The sequence below is a fragment of the Corythoichthys intestinalis genome, chromosome 1 (genome assembly GCF_030265065.1).
Source record: "Corythoichthys intestinalis isolate RoL2023-P3 chromosome 1, ASM3026506v1, whole genome shotgun sequence".
NCBI lineage: Eukaryota > Metazoa > Chordata > Actinopteri > Syngnathiformes > Syngnathidae > Corythoichthys > Corythoichthys intestinalis.
The window spans coordinates 43,788,703-43,802,232 of record NC_080395.1 but is presented as its reverse complement, the minus strand read 5'-3'; the positions used below and the strand labels follow the sequence as shown (position 1 = coordinate 43,802,232).

The following is a 13,530-nucleotide window of genomic DNA, read 5'->3' as shown; positions in this document are numbered from 1 at the left end:
GCCTGCAGCAAATGATCACTCTCAAGCCTCTGACAAAAATGGATTGGACGTCTAGCGTTGTCAATGGCACAAAAACATGAACATTCACAGCCAGTCCCCCCAGTTTAAATGGATTGGATGTCTGTCATTGTCACTAACAGATAATGAGTTGAATACTCCATCAAGTCATCCATTTTCAACACAGCTTATCCTTGTCAGGGTCGCTAGAGCCCATCCCAGCTGTCTTCTGGCAGACTATACCCTAACCTGGCGCCACTCACAGACGGACAGACAACCATTCCTCTCTCGCCATCGCACCACCACTGAATGGGAATTGATCACGTGCTACCTGCGCTGAAGTCAGGTGAATATACCACTGCGGCATACAGTAAACAATAAACTACTACTACTACTACAAAAAAAATGTGTTAACCCAAACCTATAACAAGAGTTCATGTTTTTTTCGTTCATTTTAATTTCATTAATATTATTTTTTAAAAACATTTACTTAGTTATGATTGTATTGTAAATGATTGATTATATGAAAATAATGTGAAAAATACAATAATGATTAATAATATTATAATTCAGACTCGTAAGTAACTTATTATTTTGAGTGTTCCTAACTCATCAAGTTACAATCAGCAAGTGTGTTTAGCTCAGTTGTCTACCCTCTCTCCTACAGCTGTGGTGGCTGGGGTTCAATTCCAGCTATGTATACTTAACCCTTTGTAGGCTGAGTGACTATCTTTGTTAATTAACCCTTTGATGAGCACGCTGTTGGATGAATCACGTGATATCTGTGTAAAAAAAATTAACTATTTCACATAGATTGCTCCCTCCAACATTTTTCTAAAGTGTGGATTTTAAACTCTCCCCCATTTTTTTTTTTTTTTTGGGTGGTGATAGACACGGGAAAACAAAAATTTGATCTTTTTAATTTGATGGTAGAAAATATGTTTATCCATGCATCCATCCATTAGTGGGCCCACTTGCTCTTGGAATGGGATGGCTGATGCTTCATTGCTGTATAATTTTCCAGTAAGAAATTTTATGATTTTAGTCTATTCCTTGGCCTAATATTGTAGTGTAATAGGCTATAGAGGAACTTCTCAAATAGTGGGGCGCGCCCCCTGCAGAGAGATGCCGGGTGTTGCATATGTGATCTCGTGGAACATAGTTTTTTGTTGTACTAGAATAAAGTGTAATTGCACATCCACTAAGTTCGTGGCAGTGGCGCTCTCGGTTTCAGAGTGTGCAGTATAACCAAATAAGAGCACACAGCAAAGAGCATTGGAGATTTGAAGAGCTAAGACAAGGAAATATGATGTAGCGTTTGGCTTTTGGCTTGGACTTTCAGTACATTGGGATACAAGGAAAGATCAGTCTGTTTACTGTGTCTAAAAATGTTTGCAGCGGACAGCAGGAAGCCAAATCAATTAGGACGTCACTTAAAGACATTAGACCCCAATCACATCGATAAGCCGCTTAATTGTTTTTCAACGAAAACGTGCCAAATGGTGCCAACAATCGTACCGCTTTGTCAGTGTTACATCAGTAAACCAGCGAGCACTGTCAGCATGCTGAGTACCAGTGTTGTCTTTGTCAACGATGATAATGATAACGAAAATATTTTGTCAACGAACAATTTTTTTTCATGACGTCACGTATACATGCTAAAAACGTGTTTTCGGAGACTAAAACATAGCGAGATGGATGCCAGTTGTCGTCTGACGAGAGTGAAACAAAAATTCATTATTGTTTCCGTCATAAGGTCACAATGTGTGATACTTTATGTGTAGTTAGCACGCATTTTAGCAGTGTTTGGTCGTGTCACTTATGTTGCGTGCTGCGCCTCTCCAAATTGTTTGGCATATTCTCCTCATGAGTTAATGTTGCTAATCAATTTGAATTTATTATTATTTATTGATTCAGTTACATTTTATTTTTCAGTATCAAATGGTCAAAAAATGTACCTTGACTGTATTTTTACAGTTCGGATGCGACTTTTTTTTCCTTTTTTTAATTTGGGCAAATTGATGTGCTTTAAGTCTTTTTTGTTACAAACAAAACAATGTTAATAAAGTTATACTTTATTATAAGTTAATCTATATTACTTTTTTCCTTAAATATAAAAAAGGACACATGCAGAGGTGTACTGATAATAATAATACATTTATAGAAAAATGATACTATTTACAGTGGCGGCACAGAGTTGGGGTGGGGAGGGCATGAAACGTTAACATCTTTCTGGGGGGACGGGGGCGTACCAGAAAATAATTGAGGAACACTGGGTTATAGTGTGATAATAACAGTTCATATAGATGATGTGCTGAGAAAAAATATACCAAGCAAGATACTCAGAGCATGTTAAACATTTTTACGAAACAAAAAAGGTCTTTATGGGGTTAAGTTTTAGTTTGAATTACGTCTACTTAAAATCTTTAGTTAACACGACTAATAGGACGTTTTATTTTTTACACTGCATAAACAATTTCACATTGACTTTTGAAGATATGTATTTGGGTTCTCAAAACCCGACTAAATGAAGCTCTTTCCCCTATTTTCAATAGTTCCTTTGCAACAGGATGCCACGAGATGGCACCCGAACAATACTTTTCAGGCAAATCGCTTAAATTCTGACCTCGCTCAAGTCAATGTTCCTTATATATAACTTGAATGTTGATGTCAGTGTTGACTGGGGCAGGTAATCGCCCTGGCCTTATCCCTGATTAAAGTCAGGTCTTATAATAAGCAGCTCTGTGTGTCTGCTGCATGTGTCCTCATTGTCACTCTGGCTGACTCCTTAAGTGAGCGATTAGCCTCCCACTTTGTGGCACAGTAGGTGAAAGTGGGCACAGGTTTATTAAATAAAAAATTAAAAAAAAAAACTAAGGGGGGCAGGCTTGTCCCCCCTGGTGGCTCCCAGGGAGGAAATCCAACTCTGCAGGCAGGCGGCATGCCACTGGATTATCCACTTATGTGACGCCTCACTTAAGGTGATCTCACTTTGTCCCAGTGAGCACACAACCCACTAACATGGGATGAAGAAATCCTTTGTCCTGATCAGTTTAAATATACAGGGTGTCCGCAGTCTCTTTACAAGTGAAAAGATGTATTTAAAAATGCAGAGAGGTGGGCAGACTAGCCAAACATTGTACTCTAGTAAGACAAGCGTTACTTCAAAATTATATTACTAAAGTAAAGTAGTTATCCAAAAAATGTACTCAAGTACAAGTAAAGAAGTATTTAGTGAAAAGAATACATAAAGTAATGAGTAACATTGTGAGTAACTGCTTATGATGTTTGATTTTTTCACGGAGGACGGCAGCCATGTGGGCATTAGCGCCCAGCTTGAACTCTGCTTTTAAGCATAAAGCGGGCTTGACCACAGTCATAAAAAAATTAGTGCTGTCAAACGATTAAAATTTTTAATCGAGTTAATTACAGCTTAAAAATTAATTAATCGTAATTAATCACAATTAATCACAATTCAAACCATCTATAAAATATGCCATATTTTTCTGTAAATTATTGTTGGAATGGAAAGATAAGACACAAGACGGATATATACAGTCAACATACGGTACATAAGGACTGTATTTGTTTATTATAACAATAAATCAACAAGATGGCATTAACATTATTAACATTCTGTTAAAGCGATCCATGGATAGAGGGACTTGTAGTTCTTAAAAGAAAAATGTTAGTACAAGTTATATAAATTTTTTTAATTAAAATCCCTCTTAATGTTTTCGTTTTAATAAAATTTGTAAAATTTTCAATCAAAAAATAAACTCGTAGCCCGTCATTATTGATGTCAATAATTACTTACACAATGCTCATGGGTGCTGAAGCCTATAAAATCAGTCGCACCCGAGCGCCAGCAGAGGGCGGCAAAACTCCATAAAACACAACAAGAGAGCGTTTCACTGTACTGTCATTTAAATCTGTCTGAGCGGGGCATCTGCGTTAATTGCGTCAAATATTTTAACGTGATTAATTTTAAAAAATTAATCAACGCCCGTTAACGCGATAATTTTGACAGCCCTAAAAAAAATTAAAATGAAGAAAAGAATAAGCCTTACAATTTTCGGTTTTCATTCTGTGCGCCGAATGAGCAATATTTCATTATTGCACACATGGCCGAGTCGGCGCACACACGTCAAGGCTCCTGTGTGTGCGTGTATGCGCTCTGTCAGTCCATATAATCTTTGAATATAAGACTAAACGGGGATTATTAATGTCTGTTATTTGTGTCCTCTTTTTTGGAAATCAAAATATGATCACTCTGGAACAGAGGTTGCGCTAGACTTTTTCGTTGTCTGTCATTTTGACTGACAGGGTCATAAAAATCCGGTCATAATCTATTTTTACCCGTCACTTAATTTTTTTAAATGATAATAATGACATTGTGGTGACCCTTTGTTTAGCATAATTCACTTTCCGCACTTGTGTGTCCATTTGGCTGAGCGCGTTACCGGCTACGACACAGTCACAAGACAGAGACACTTAAGAGCCGCGCGCGTTCCGGCTTGAATAGAGAGTTCACAGAGAGCAGCAGAGTTACAGCGGCTGGACACAGCAATTCCAGCTAACAAGACTCTTAACATTGCATACCGCTTCGACATATTCAATAGTATTTAGTTTTCATTCATTTTAAATTAATATTCTGTCCGAACAAGCTTAACAGAGAATCCACACCGTGCCATCGCACATCAAGCAGATGAATAACTTTTTCTCCGCAGTGACAAAAACAGCTGACTGTGGCCCCAGTAGGTAGCCACCTTTTGTCCCTAATAGGAAATGAATGGAAATCGTGTACGAAGGAGATGTTTACAGAGCTAAACCTACCAATTCTCTCCGAAAATGATGTGCCTGGTGCCAAATTCACCGGCAAAGATGTGGAAGAACATAAAAATGTTCAGTTAAAGAGATGGCTTTAGTGTCGAAGGCTGAACAAGACGAAAAAAACGAGCCGACCTAAGCATAGCTTTAGCTTTTTTATCGACGCGACTGACAATGACATTCTCCTGTTTCAACAAGCTATCTTTTACCATCAGCCCTGTCTTTCTTATATATCCTCTGGTTGTCCTACGTCTCTTACCGTTCTTGGGGGTAATTTAGTTAGCTTTGTGTAGCGATCGCAAATGCTACTCAGTGACAGCCAACGAACACTTTTAATTTTTTCATTGATAACACATCTTAATCCTATAATTTATTTACACTTCCCCCTTATTAAAGTTGTTTTTTATATATATATATATATATATATATATATATATATATATATATAACAGAAACGGTAACAGCGGCAGTCAGATACCATTGTAATTATTTTCAGGTCATTCATTGTCAGACGGAAGCGGCACTGCACGTCACGCTAAAAAATAAGTTAAAAATATAAAAATGGCTTACCTCTTTGTCCTCTGAAAGACCATGCCAACCCAACATAATGTTTACTGCATATGAAACGTGAATGGATTCGCCGAGCTGGTGTTAAAGTCCGCGCAAGTTGATTCGGTCTTCACATTTATTCCTCTCGAGTTTTTGGTTTCCGGAAACGTATGAAGAAAACATCCTTCATGTGTCGTAATGTCTAGAGTCGTTTCTACAAGTTCCAAAAAAGCAATGTGTTATCGGCATGTTCATTACCGGAGAAAAGTAGCACTTTTTACGTTGGGTCTATGTGAGAGCGGGTCTATAATGTCCCACTTCGGCTTTACTTCCGCTTTACGATGCGACGTCATGGTCTAAAAATAGCCTGCGTGCGGTACGCCATTGCGTGCCCGCTTGTGCAGTCCCTCTTTTTTCACCTCTTTTATCAACACCATCGTCGTTTTGGGGCTTTTTGAAGAAACTTCGGCACTTAGTTGCCTTGACATTTTTCCGAGTAAGGCCAACGACGTCATGCATCAAGAGAGACAATAGCTAATTAATATGCTCACTCGCTACCCTGTGGTCTGGGGTGTGAATTGCAACCTGTCAAAATGACAGATGGACTTCAGTTTTATCCGTCACCGTTTTAAAAAATCGGTCAACGACGGAAAATATTCGGTTAACGCGACCCCTGCTCTGGAATGACATACAGCTAGCATGTGTAATTTGTTTTGATGCTTTTGCACATGCGGGTCTCTTTGCTTAGCGCAACTCGGGCTACGAAATAGTGCGCATGCGTGATAGTTGAACGGTCTCAATGGACAAAGGCAGTCTGAACGGGCACGCCAAAAAAACAGATATGCCAAAAAATCGGATTTGTGCATTAAGACCTGTAGTATGAACCTAGTCTAAATGTAATGCATCCAACCCACTTCAAAATATGACTCATGTAAAAGTAAGAGATACATTCAAATCAAACCTTAAGTTAGTCAGTGTAAAAATATAAACGTAAAAAAGCCAAGTACTGAGTGTGAAACGTATTTATTTTTAAATAAATAAATATAAATACTAGTATACTAAGCCGCTGACCCTGTGACCCAACCCGAATAAAAAGAAGAAAATGGATGGATTATAAATAGGATTAAATGTGTTGATGCTCAACAGGAACTAGAAGTAAAAGCTGATATGTGCATGTGTCAGTGTGTGCAGAATTTTGAAGCCCTGTAAGCCATATGGTGATTAACATAGAACGAGAGAGAGAGAAGTACACCCTGCGTCATGGATTCCAAAGTATCTGTCAATACTGTTTCAAAGTGTAATCCTGCTAAAGTCCCATGTGATTCAGGGACAATTTTCTGAAAACAATCCGTCGTGCACGTAGTATGCTGTAATTGTCTGAAAGTAGTTGCTGTAGTTTGCATTCAGATACGACTACCAGGTCAAGACGCTTTGGTATTAAAACATTGAATATTTCATATCACTTTGGAGGCAAATGTCCTTTTCGATACCACAGTACGGTTTCAAAGTGCACAAAATACACAAGTGCTCTTTGAAATATTCATAACAGAGAGAATCTGAACGCAAGAGAGGGATTCTTCTCTCCATGCGGGGATGTGCAATAATGCATTGTGAGAGTGTCACTGAGCAGTGATCCGCAGTTAAAACATTGCAGCACACACGTAACATTTTTAAACCCAAAATTTTAATATAATATTTTTAATATTTATATAAAAAAAAAATAGATTGGACGTCTATCGCCATCAATGTCAGCCAATGAGTTAATTGAAATTCAATTGTTTTAAATCAGAAAACGAGTTATGACACAAAATAAATCAACTTTAGAGCATTATTGGGGTATGTTTCTCACGCAAATGCTCTATAATCCACAGAAAGAAAACCAAAATAAACAGAAAGTGACACAAAAATGCCCCAAAATCAACAGGAATTGATCAGGAAATGAGCAGGAAGTGAATAATAAATGATAGTAAAAATAAATGTAAAGGCTATAATAATAATTAATCATATTAAACTGATGTTAAGGATATGCAATAATTAATCATGTTAAACTGAATTTAAAGGGGAAGTTCAGAATTTTTTACATTAGGCTTAATCTTTGAATTAGGAGGGGTTTAATTAGTCGGTGGAGTTGACTTCAACAAATTCTGTGCAGTTAGTCATTTATCAGTTTCAGGGCTCCGGAGTGGCTAAGCTAGCATGAGTCAATGAGGCTTTCCTAGCATGCCAATAAAAAAACAACATATGCACGCATGAAAATCACAGATTACCCATGCAATTAATAGTATTGGCTATGTAATCCGGTAGCTCTGTAGGTAACAGACTGCAGAGCGAAGTGATATTTTTTCCACCGGTGTCTTTATGTCGTAGCCAGCAGCAAGTATCTACAGTTTGTATTGCTCGTTGTTCTTCATGCTGCTGCTCAGCAGTGGGACTGGCCCTTCCTGACTCAATGCCGAGTGAACAGGAGTATATAAAAAAATGCATAGGGGAAAATGAAACCACAAAAGTGAACTGCATGGCACCCCAAATCACGTCGGTTTCGTTAAGTCAGTTTGACTTCTTCGCGTGTCAAATTGTCGCCACTTCCAAGAGAGCAAGACTCACGATCGGCTGCCCTGAGAGCCTTAACCTGTCTCAGCCACTGTTATGCACGTCTCCCTGGTTGTGGTTTCCACTTTCAGGAAATAACGCAATGCCACACCATGTTTCTATTTGTTATTTTCCAAGTGGTGAGTGTGCAATTGAGCAACGATTGTAACATCCCAGATAACGATGTTAAGCTTTCGTTGTTGTTCTCTCAATGTTTATTTAAATCACAACTGCTCTGCAACTGCTCGTAAAAGCTGAGCATGACCTCACTCTCGCTCCCACGTGAGGCGTTCAAATGCGTTCACAAAAAAAAAACAAAAAACAGCGCTTACAAAACAGACATATGCACACGTATGGCTCTCATGGAATCCCATTTTAAAATATGTTGGGTGTTGACCCTTGCTCTAAATGTACATTTCACTATGTTGCCATTCTTCAGTCAAGACTCCATAGACTGATGCTGCATTTGAGGAAGGTGGGAAATCAGAATTTTACAACCTCCGACAGGATTAATATCATTAGAACGCCACTCGAGCTGGGGGACCCTGGTTGCAAGGTCAGAAAAAAAGTACCCCGACTTTACGAGTTGCTTCAATCAGACGTCACTCGACAAAATGTGCTGCCCGTCAAAAAGCAGACTGTCAATAGTAAAACTAAAGAAGGCAGTTTACATTGTGGCCTATTTACCTTAGCCTTTGTTCTTCCTTCAACTATTTGATCGCTTTCGAGAAGTCATGTTTGCTGGAGGTCAACATGTCTTTTGATGGCCAAAATAAAAAAACGCTTGGAACGCTTTGAGGTCGCAACTGGTACCATCCGAGTGGGATAAGTCTGAGTTCCCACCTTCCTCGAATGCAGCATGAGCACGAGTGGCTAAAGCACTCCTCTCTATTGTGGTCGCATTACACATCTAAAAAAAATAGTCCCGCAGAATTAAATTAATTACGGTAGTTTGGTGTGACATTGTTTTGGCCGCATGGGAATTTTGAACAATAATCTGCATTTTGAATTCATTTGACTATGTTAAATCTGGTAATATCGTTTTTATTGGCAGGGTAGGGAGGGACCATTGACTCGCACTAGCTTAGCCACTCTGGAGCTCTGAAATTAACTGTACAAACTATACGTAATTTGTTGAAATCAACTCCAGCGACTAATTTAACCCCTGCTAACTCGAAGATTAAGCCAAATGTAAAACATTTTGAACTCCCGCCTTAAGGTATCTAATTACCTGAAGACATCCCCTCCCCATCCAGCAACGGCAGTGAAGAGTCGCGGGCTGAGGTCTCGCGCAGGATTGATGGGATAGCCACAGTTCAACCCCATGGACACGCCAATAGCGAGGATGATCACGCCGATGCACAAAGGCTCCATGCCTTTTGGGGCGCCAATATTCTGCGAGTCAGTTATGGCCAGGATGCACAGGATCAACGCAGCACTTCCTGCCACCTGACAAAACGGACAAATATGAAGTAATTAATGAAAAAACTCTCAACACAGCCTTACTAGTGAGAGGCTGCTCAGTACTGAAGCTCTTGTTTTCAATGAGCGGAGGAACAGTTTTTAGTGTGATGAAGCAGAGAAGCTACTTTATTTAAAAAAAAAAAAAAAAAAAGCCTTCAACATTGTCATGTTAAACATTTAAGTTCATATTTATCTTATTTTATGTTCTACGTTGTTGTCAGTACTAAATAAATATCATCCAATAAATATTTTTGTAACTCAAGTTTTAAGAATTAATTTTTTTTTAATATTCGGAATCATAATTTGCTAAATTGTGAGGGTTTTGTAAAAAATGATATGAATAAAGGGTTATAGCTTTCAGCCCCTTTTCACATATTTTTGGTGCCTCCCTTAAAAAATAACCCCCCCCCCCCAAAAAAAAAAAACAAAACAAAAAAACCCCAGCCTATATGCTCTTAAATGTTGCAATGCACACAAGCTTATCGCGGACACGTGATATCTATTTTCAGCATTGCAAGGAATTATTCACTCATCAGCAAACAAGTCACATTAACGTGAACATTTATGCCCATGAGGGCACAGAACGTACTGTGTGCTCGCGAGCATCTTGCATGCTCTAGTAGCTTCTATATACAGGACAGTGTGTTGCATAACATTGTATGCACTCTTTATCCTCAATAATTCCATATAAAACAAGAGTACTCGGAAACCATGGACCAAATTGGAAAAATGTATTTTGAGTAACACTGACTATATAGGTATATACTGTAGGTAACCCAAGTGACTTTGGCAGAGGTAAAATCAATAACAAGATGTAATTAACTTTATAGGGCAACTGACTATTTTTGGTAATTAAATTGTTATCATTATTATTTTAACCCCATCAAGACCTGGTCTCCACGTTCGTAGACATAGCATATTGGGTCATGCTGTCCACAATAATTGCATTTGGTGTACTATGTGACCCAAAATGTCTACATTGGTGGATGCCAGGTTTCAATTATAATTGCATACCTGTATACCTTTTAAAAACGATTACTCATTAGTTTTATACAAGTTTTATACAGTACATTTTCTTATGAATAAATAAAATGATAAATGAAAAAAACGTTAATATAAGCAAAATTATTGACATGAAAAGAATAAAAACAAAAACTTACTCTGGTTATGGGACCCAATAACACAAAAGTTTTTTTAAATTTCATTTTTTAACTTCACTGCTGTCCAATTCATTTAAACTGGGAGGGCTCGCTGTGAATTCTCATGCTTCAGTGTGATCATTCGCTGCTAGCCTTTCTCAGTCAAAATGTACCAGACGTCTAGTGTCATCAGTGGCAGACAATCAGTTAGATCAGTGCGAACAACAATTTGAAATTAAATTATTACCTGGTCGAGAAATCCATTGAGCGTGGAGAGGTGCTTTGCTGGATAAGAGGCAAATATGCCAGCTGTGGCATTTTCGCCGGTAACGATAAATTCTCCGTTGCTAAATTCCATTAAAGCGTCTGCGAGGACAAAGGCAGTAAAAACTGTTTACAACAATAAAATGAAATGCAAAAAGGAGTCTCTCGGTGAAAGTGAACATTTACTGTTTCCTGACATGTCGTAAAATCGTAGATTTGGAAAGGTCCCACTTGTGTTGCTAATAGGACATTTCCACTCACCATAATTCACCATATAGACACAGCAGGCCCCAGCAAAAGCCCCCAAAAACTGCGCGGCCACATACACGGGAAATTTCTTCCAGGATGTCTTGCCCAGCATCACCATTGCCAAGGTGACTGCAGGATTCACGTGGGCTCCTGAAGCAACATAACAACAAAAGACAAAAATCATTGCTTTACTCGTACCTGCTCGTGACTTTGAAAACTAGATGCGTGGGTATTTTTCTCTTTGACAAGTGTTTGGGCAAATGTAACCATTTAAATGAAGTCCTTTCGAATAAAAATGTGAATTATATTGTGACCAGCAAACAACTAAGCTGTTGGCTGAAATGGGGACATAACCCTAACCCTAAACCCTAACTCATTGCAAAATTGGAGGACATTTTATGTTCTAGCCTTCAAATGTTAAATAACCCACATACATAATACTAAAACGTAATTTTTTTGCAATATCAGCTAGCTAAATGGCTAACTAATACTCTTAAAATAAGCTAACATTAGTACATATTTGCAACCCTGTTATTGTGATTAGTTTTTGTTACCGATACGGCATTAAAATTGCGTCATCGGTATCGGGAAGTACTAAGAAATAACGTACTGATGCGGTGCAATATGTACTTTTCCAGATCTATTTTCCATCCACTGGTTGCCCTACTCAAGATGGCCGCCGCTGTAAAAAATTTGTGAATTTAGACATCTAGCGCTATAAATGGCAGACAATGAGTAAAGCAGTATCCGACCAAAACGTGATAGCAATTGCTTTACATTCAAGTGAGAATGCAGTAATTTAGTATTTAAAAAAACAAAAATTTGTTTTGTTTTTTTTTAAAAATGGTATCGGGATAGCATCGACCGATACCACAAAGTCTTGGAATTGGTAGCGGGAGCCAAAAAATGGTATTGTAAATATCTAATAAATAATGTATTAAAAATGATAATCAAAAGAAAGATAATCAGAAATGTGTCAAAGATAATCACGCCTCTGATGAATGAATGAATGAATGAATGAATGAATGAATGAATGAATGAATGAATGAATGAATGAATGGAATTTTATTGTCATCATCATCAGTATCATTGACAATCACTGACAATTACAAAATGTGATATGATTTGCCCGAAGGAACCGAAGAAGACGACAAAGGCGGACAAGATGAAGCATAGGCTTATCAGTTTCCCGTCCCCCATACAACTAAAGACGCACATTCAAGCATGGAACATACATCAAAACTGTAAGCGTCCAGTCAAGCAGCTCGATTAATTTCAGGGCGTACAAGGTTATGACTTTGTCATGTCCCTGACATTTTTGCATCTGTTTGCTGTGGAACATTTTGTTGTGGCTATGTGTGTGACATGTTATCACAGCTGGTGTGAGTAGCGACTCAAAATGCTTTTATTATAAGTCTCTTAAAAGGATACATTGCTGAGGTGTACATGGTGGCAACAATTGGCGCACACAAGATCACTGTAACAGTTTCATCAGACATGAATGTATGAGAAAACCAAACAACATGCTGTACATATTTTATCTCAAGATTAATGTCTCCACAACGAAAACATGCTTATTATTCGTTTTATACAGTATCTTTTTCATATACTCAGTAAACTAGACATTCGAATCAGGATCGTTTATTACTTATGCAGAATATTTCTCAGAAAATCAGTATAATTTTTCCTGAATCAAGAAACCAAAATGTCTCCCAATTCTGAAATGACACTTTTATCCCCCACCCAAAAAAAACAAAACTGCAGAGCGAACAACATTCCGTCCAAATGCTGTGGGCCAGCGCTGACAGTGTGGGCTCATTTATTTAACACTCTGGGATCTCCGTTTTGACCTCTCTGCGGCAACACCGCTGGGGGGTATCAAGCATGCGGTCATTGTTCGTCTCGCCGTCCTGTTCACAAACACCGGGCGCGACAAAGCGGCCCGAAGCGGCGGGCCCAATTGCATGTGACATAATCTGGTCCAAGCGGCTTAAGGCACACGTAGAGCGCGGGTCATTAGAGTGACCGGGATGTGTCACACTTGCGCTCTGCGGTCGTCCCGAACGGGGGACTACAAAGAGGAGACGATTGTGTTTTCTCGAGCGATGGGGGCCTCCCCGCTAGGGACTTCTTGAAAGGCGGGCTCGTCACACCTGACCCCCCCCCCCCACCCCTCCTACCTTCTTCTCTGGAGACCCCTGCCCCAGTAAAGCTCATTAGTCCAATACCTACGATCATCTTCAGACATGTCGTCCCACAGAAGCTTCACACTGTGCTGTGGACCCCGGGGTCCAATGGCCCAGTCATGCAGCAGAATCTCTCCATATATTAACCTCCGTGTCCTCTCAAGCCTTACCACTCTTACTCTCATTAACCACGGAGGGAGCAACTAAACTGCGCAAGAATCTTCCAGTTAAGTCAACGAAAGGCATTGGCTGCAGGGACCGCT

General features: G+C 39.0%; 2 protein-coding genes across 5 annotated transcripts in view; one reads left to right on the top strand and one right to left on the bottom strand.

Annotated features, from left to right (window-relative positions):
- Positions 1-13,530, bottom strand: part of aqp9b (aquaporin 9b) — a 29,368-nt gene that overhangs the window by 3,180 nt on the left and 12,658 nt on the right. For both annotated transcript variants that reach the window (XM_057831442.1, XM_057831434.1), the window contains 3 exons: positions 11,094-11,231; positions 10,816-10,934; positions 9,197-9,414 (listed from right to left, as the gene is read on the bottom strand). In XM_057831442.1, the coding sequence (XP_057687425.1) occupies positions 9,197-9,414; positions 10,816-10,934; positions 11,094-11,231 (475 nt within the window). The remainder of the gene's footprint in view (positions 1-9,196; positions 9,415-10,815; positions 10,935-11,093; positions 11,232-13,530) is intronic.
- Positions 1-13,530, top strand: part of adam10a (ADAM metallopeptidase domain 10a) — an 82,685-nt gene that overhangs the window by 57,939 nt on the left and 11,216 nt on the right. The window contains exons 17-18 of one of the 3 annotated variants that reach the window (XM_057831409.1): positions 199-343; positions 12,217-12,328. The gene's annotated coding sequence lies outside the window, so the exon portion shown is untranslated. Of the gene's footprint in view, positions 1-198; positions 344-9,221; positions 9,543-12,216; positions 12,329-13,530 lie in introns of those variants that run through there. The other 2 variants (XM_057831396.1, XM_057831403.1) reach the window with 2 other exon arrangements.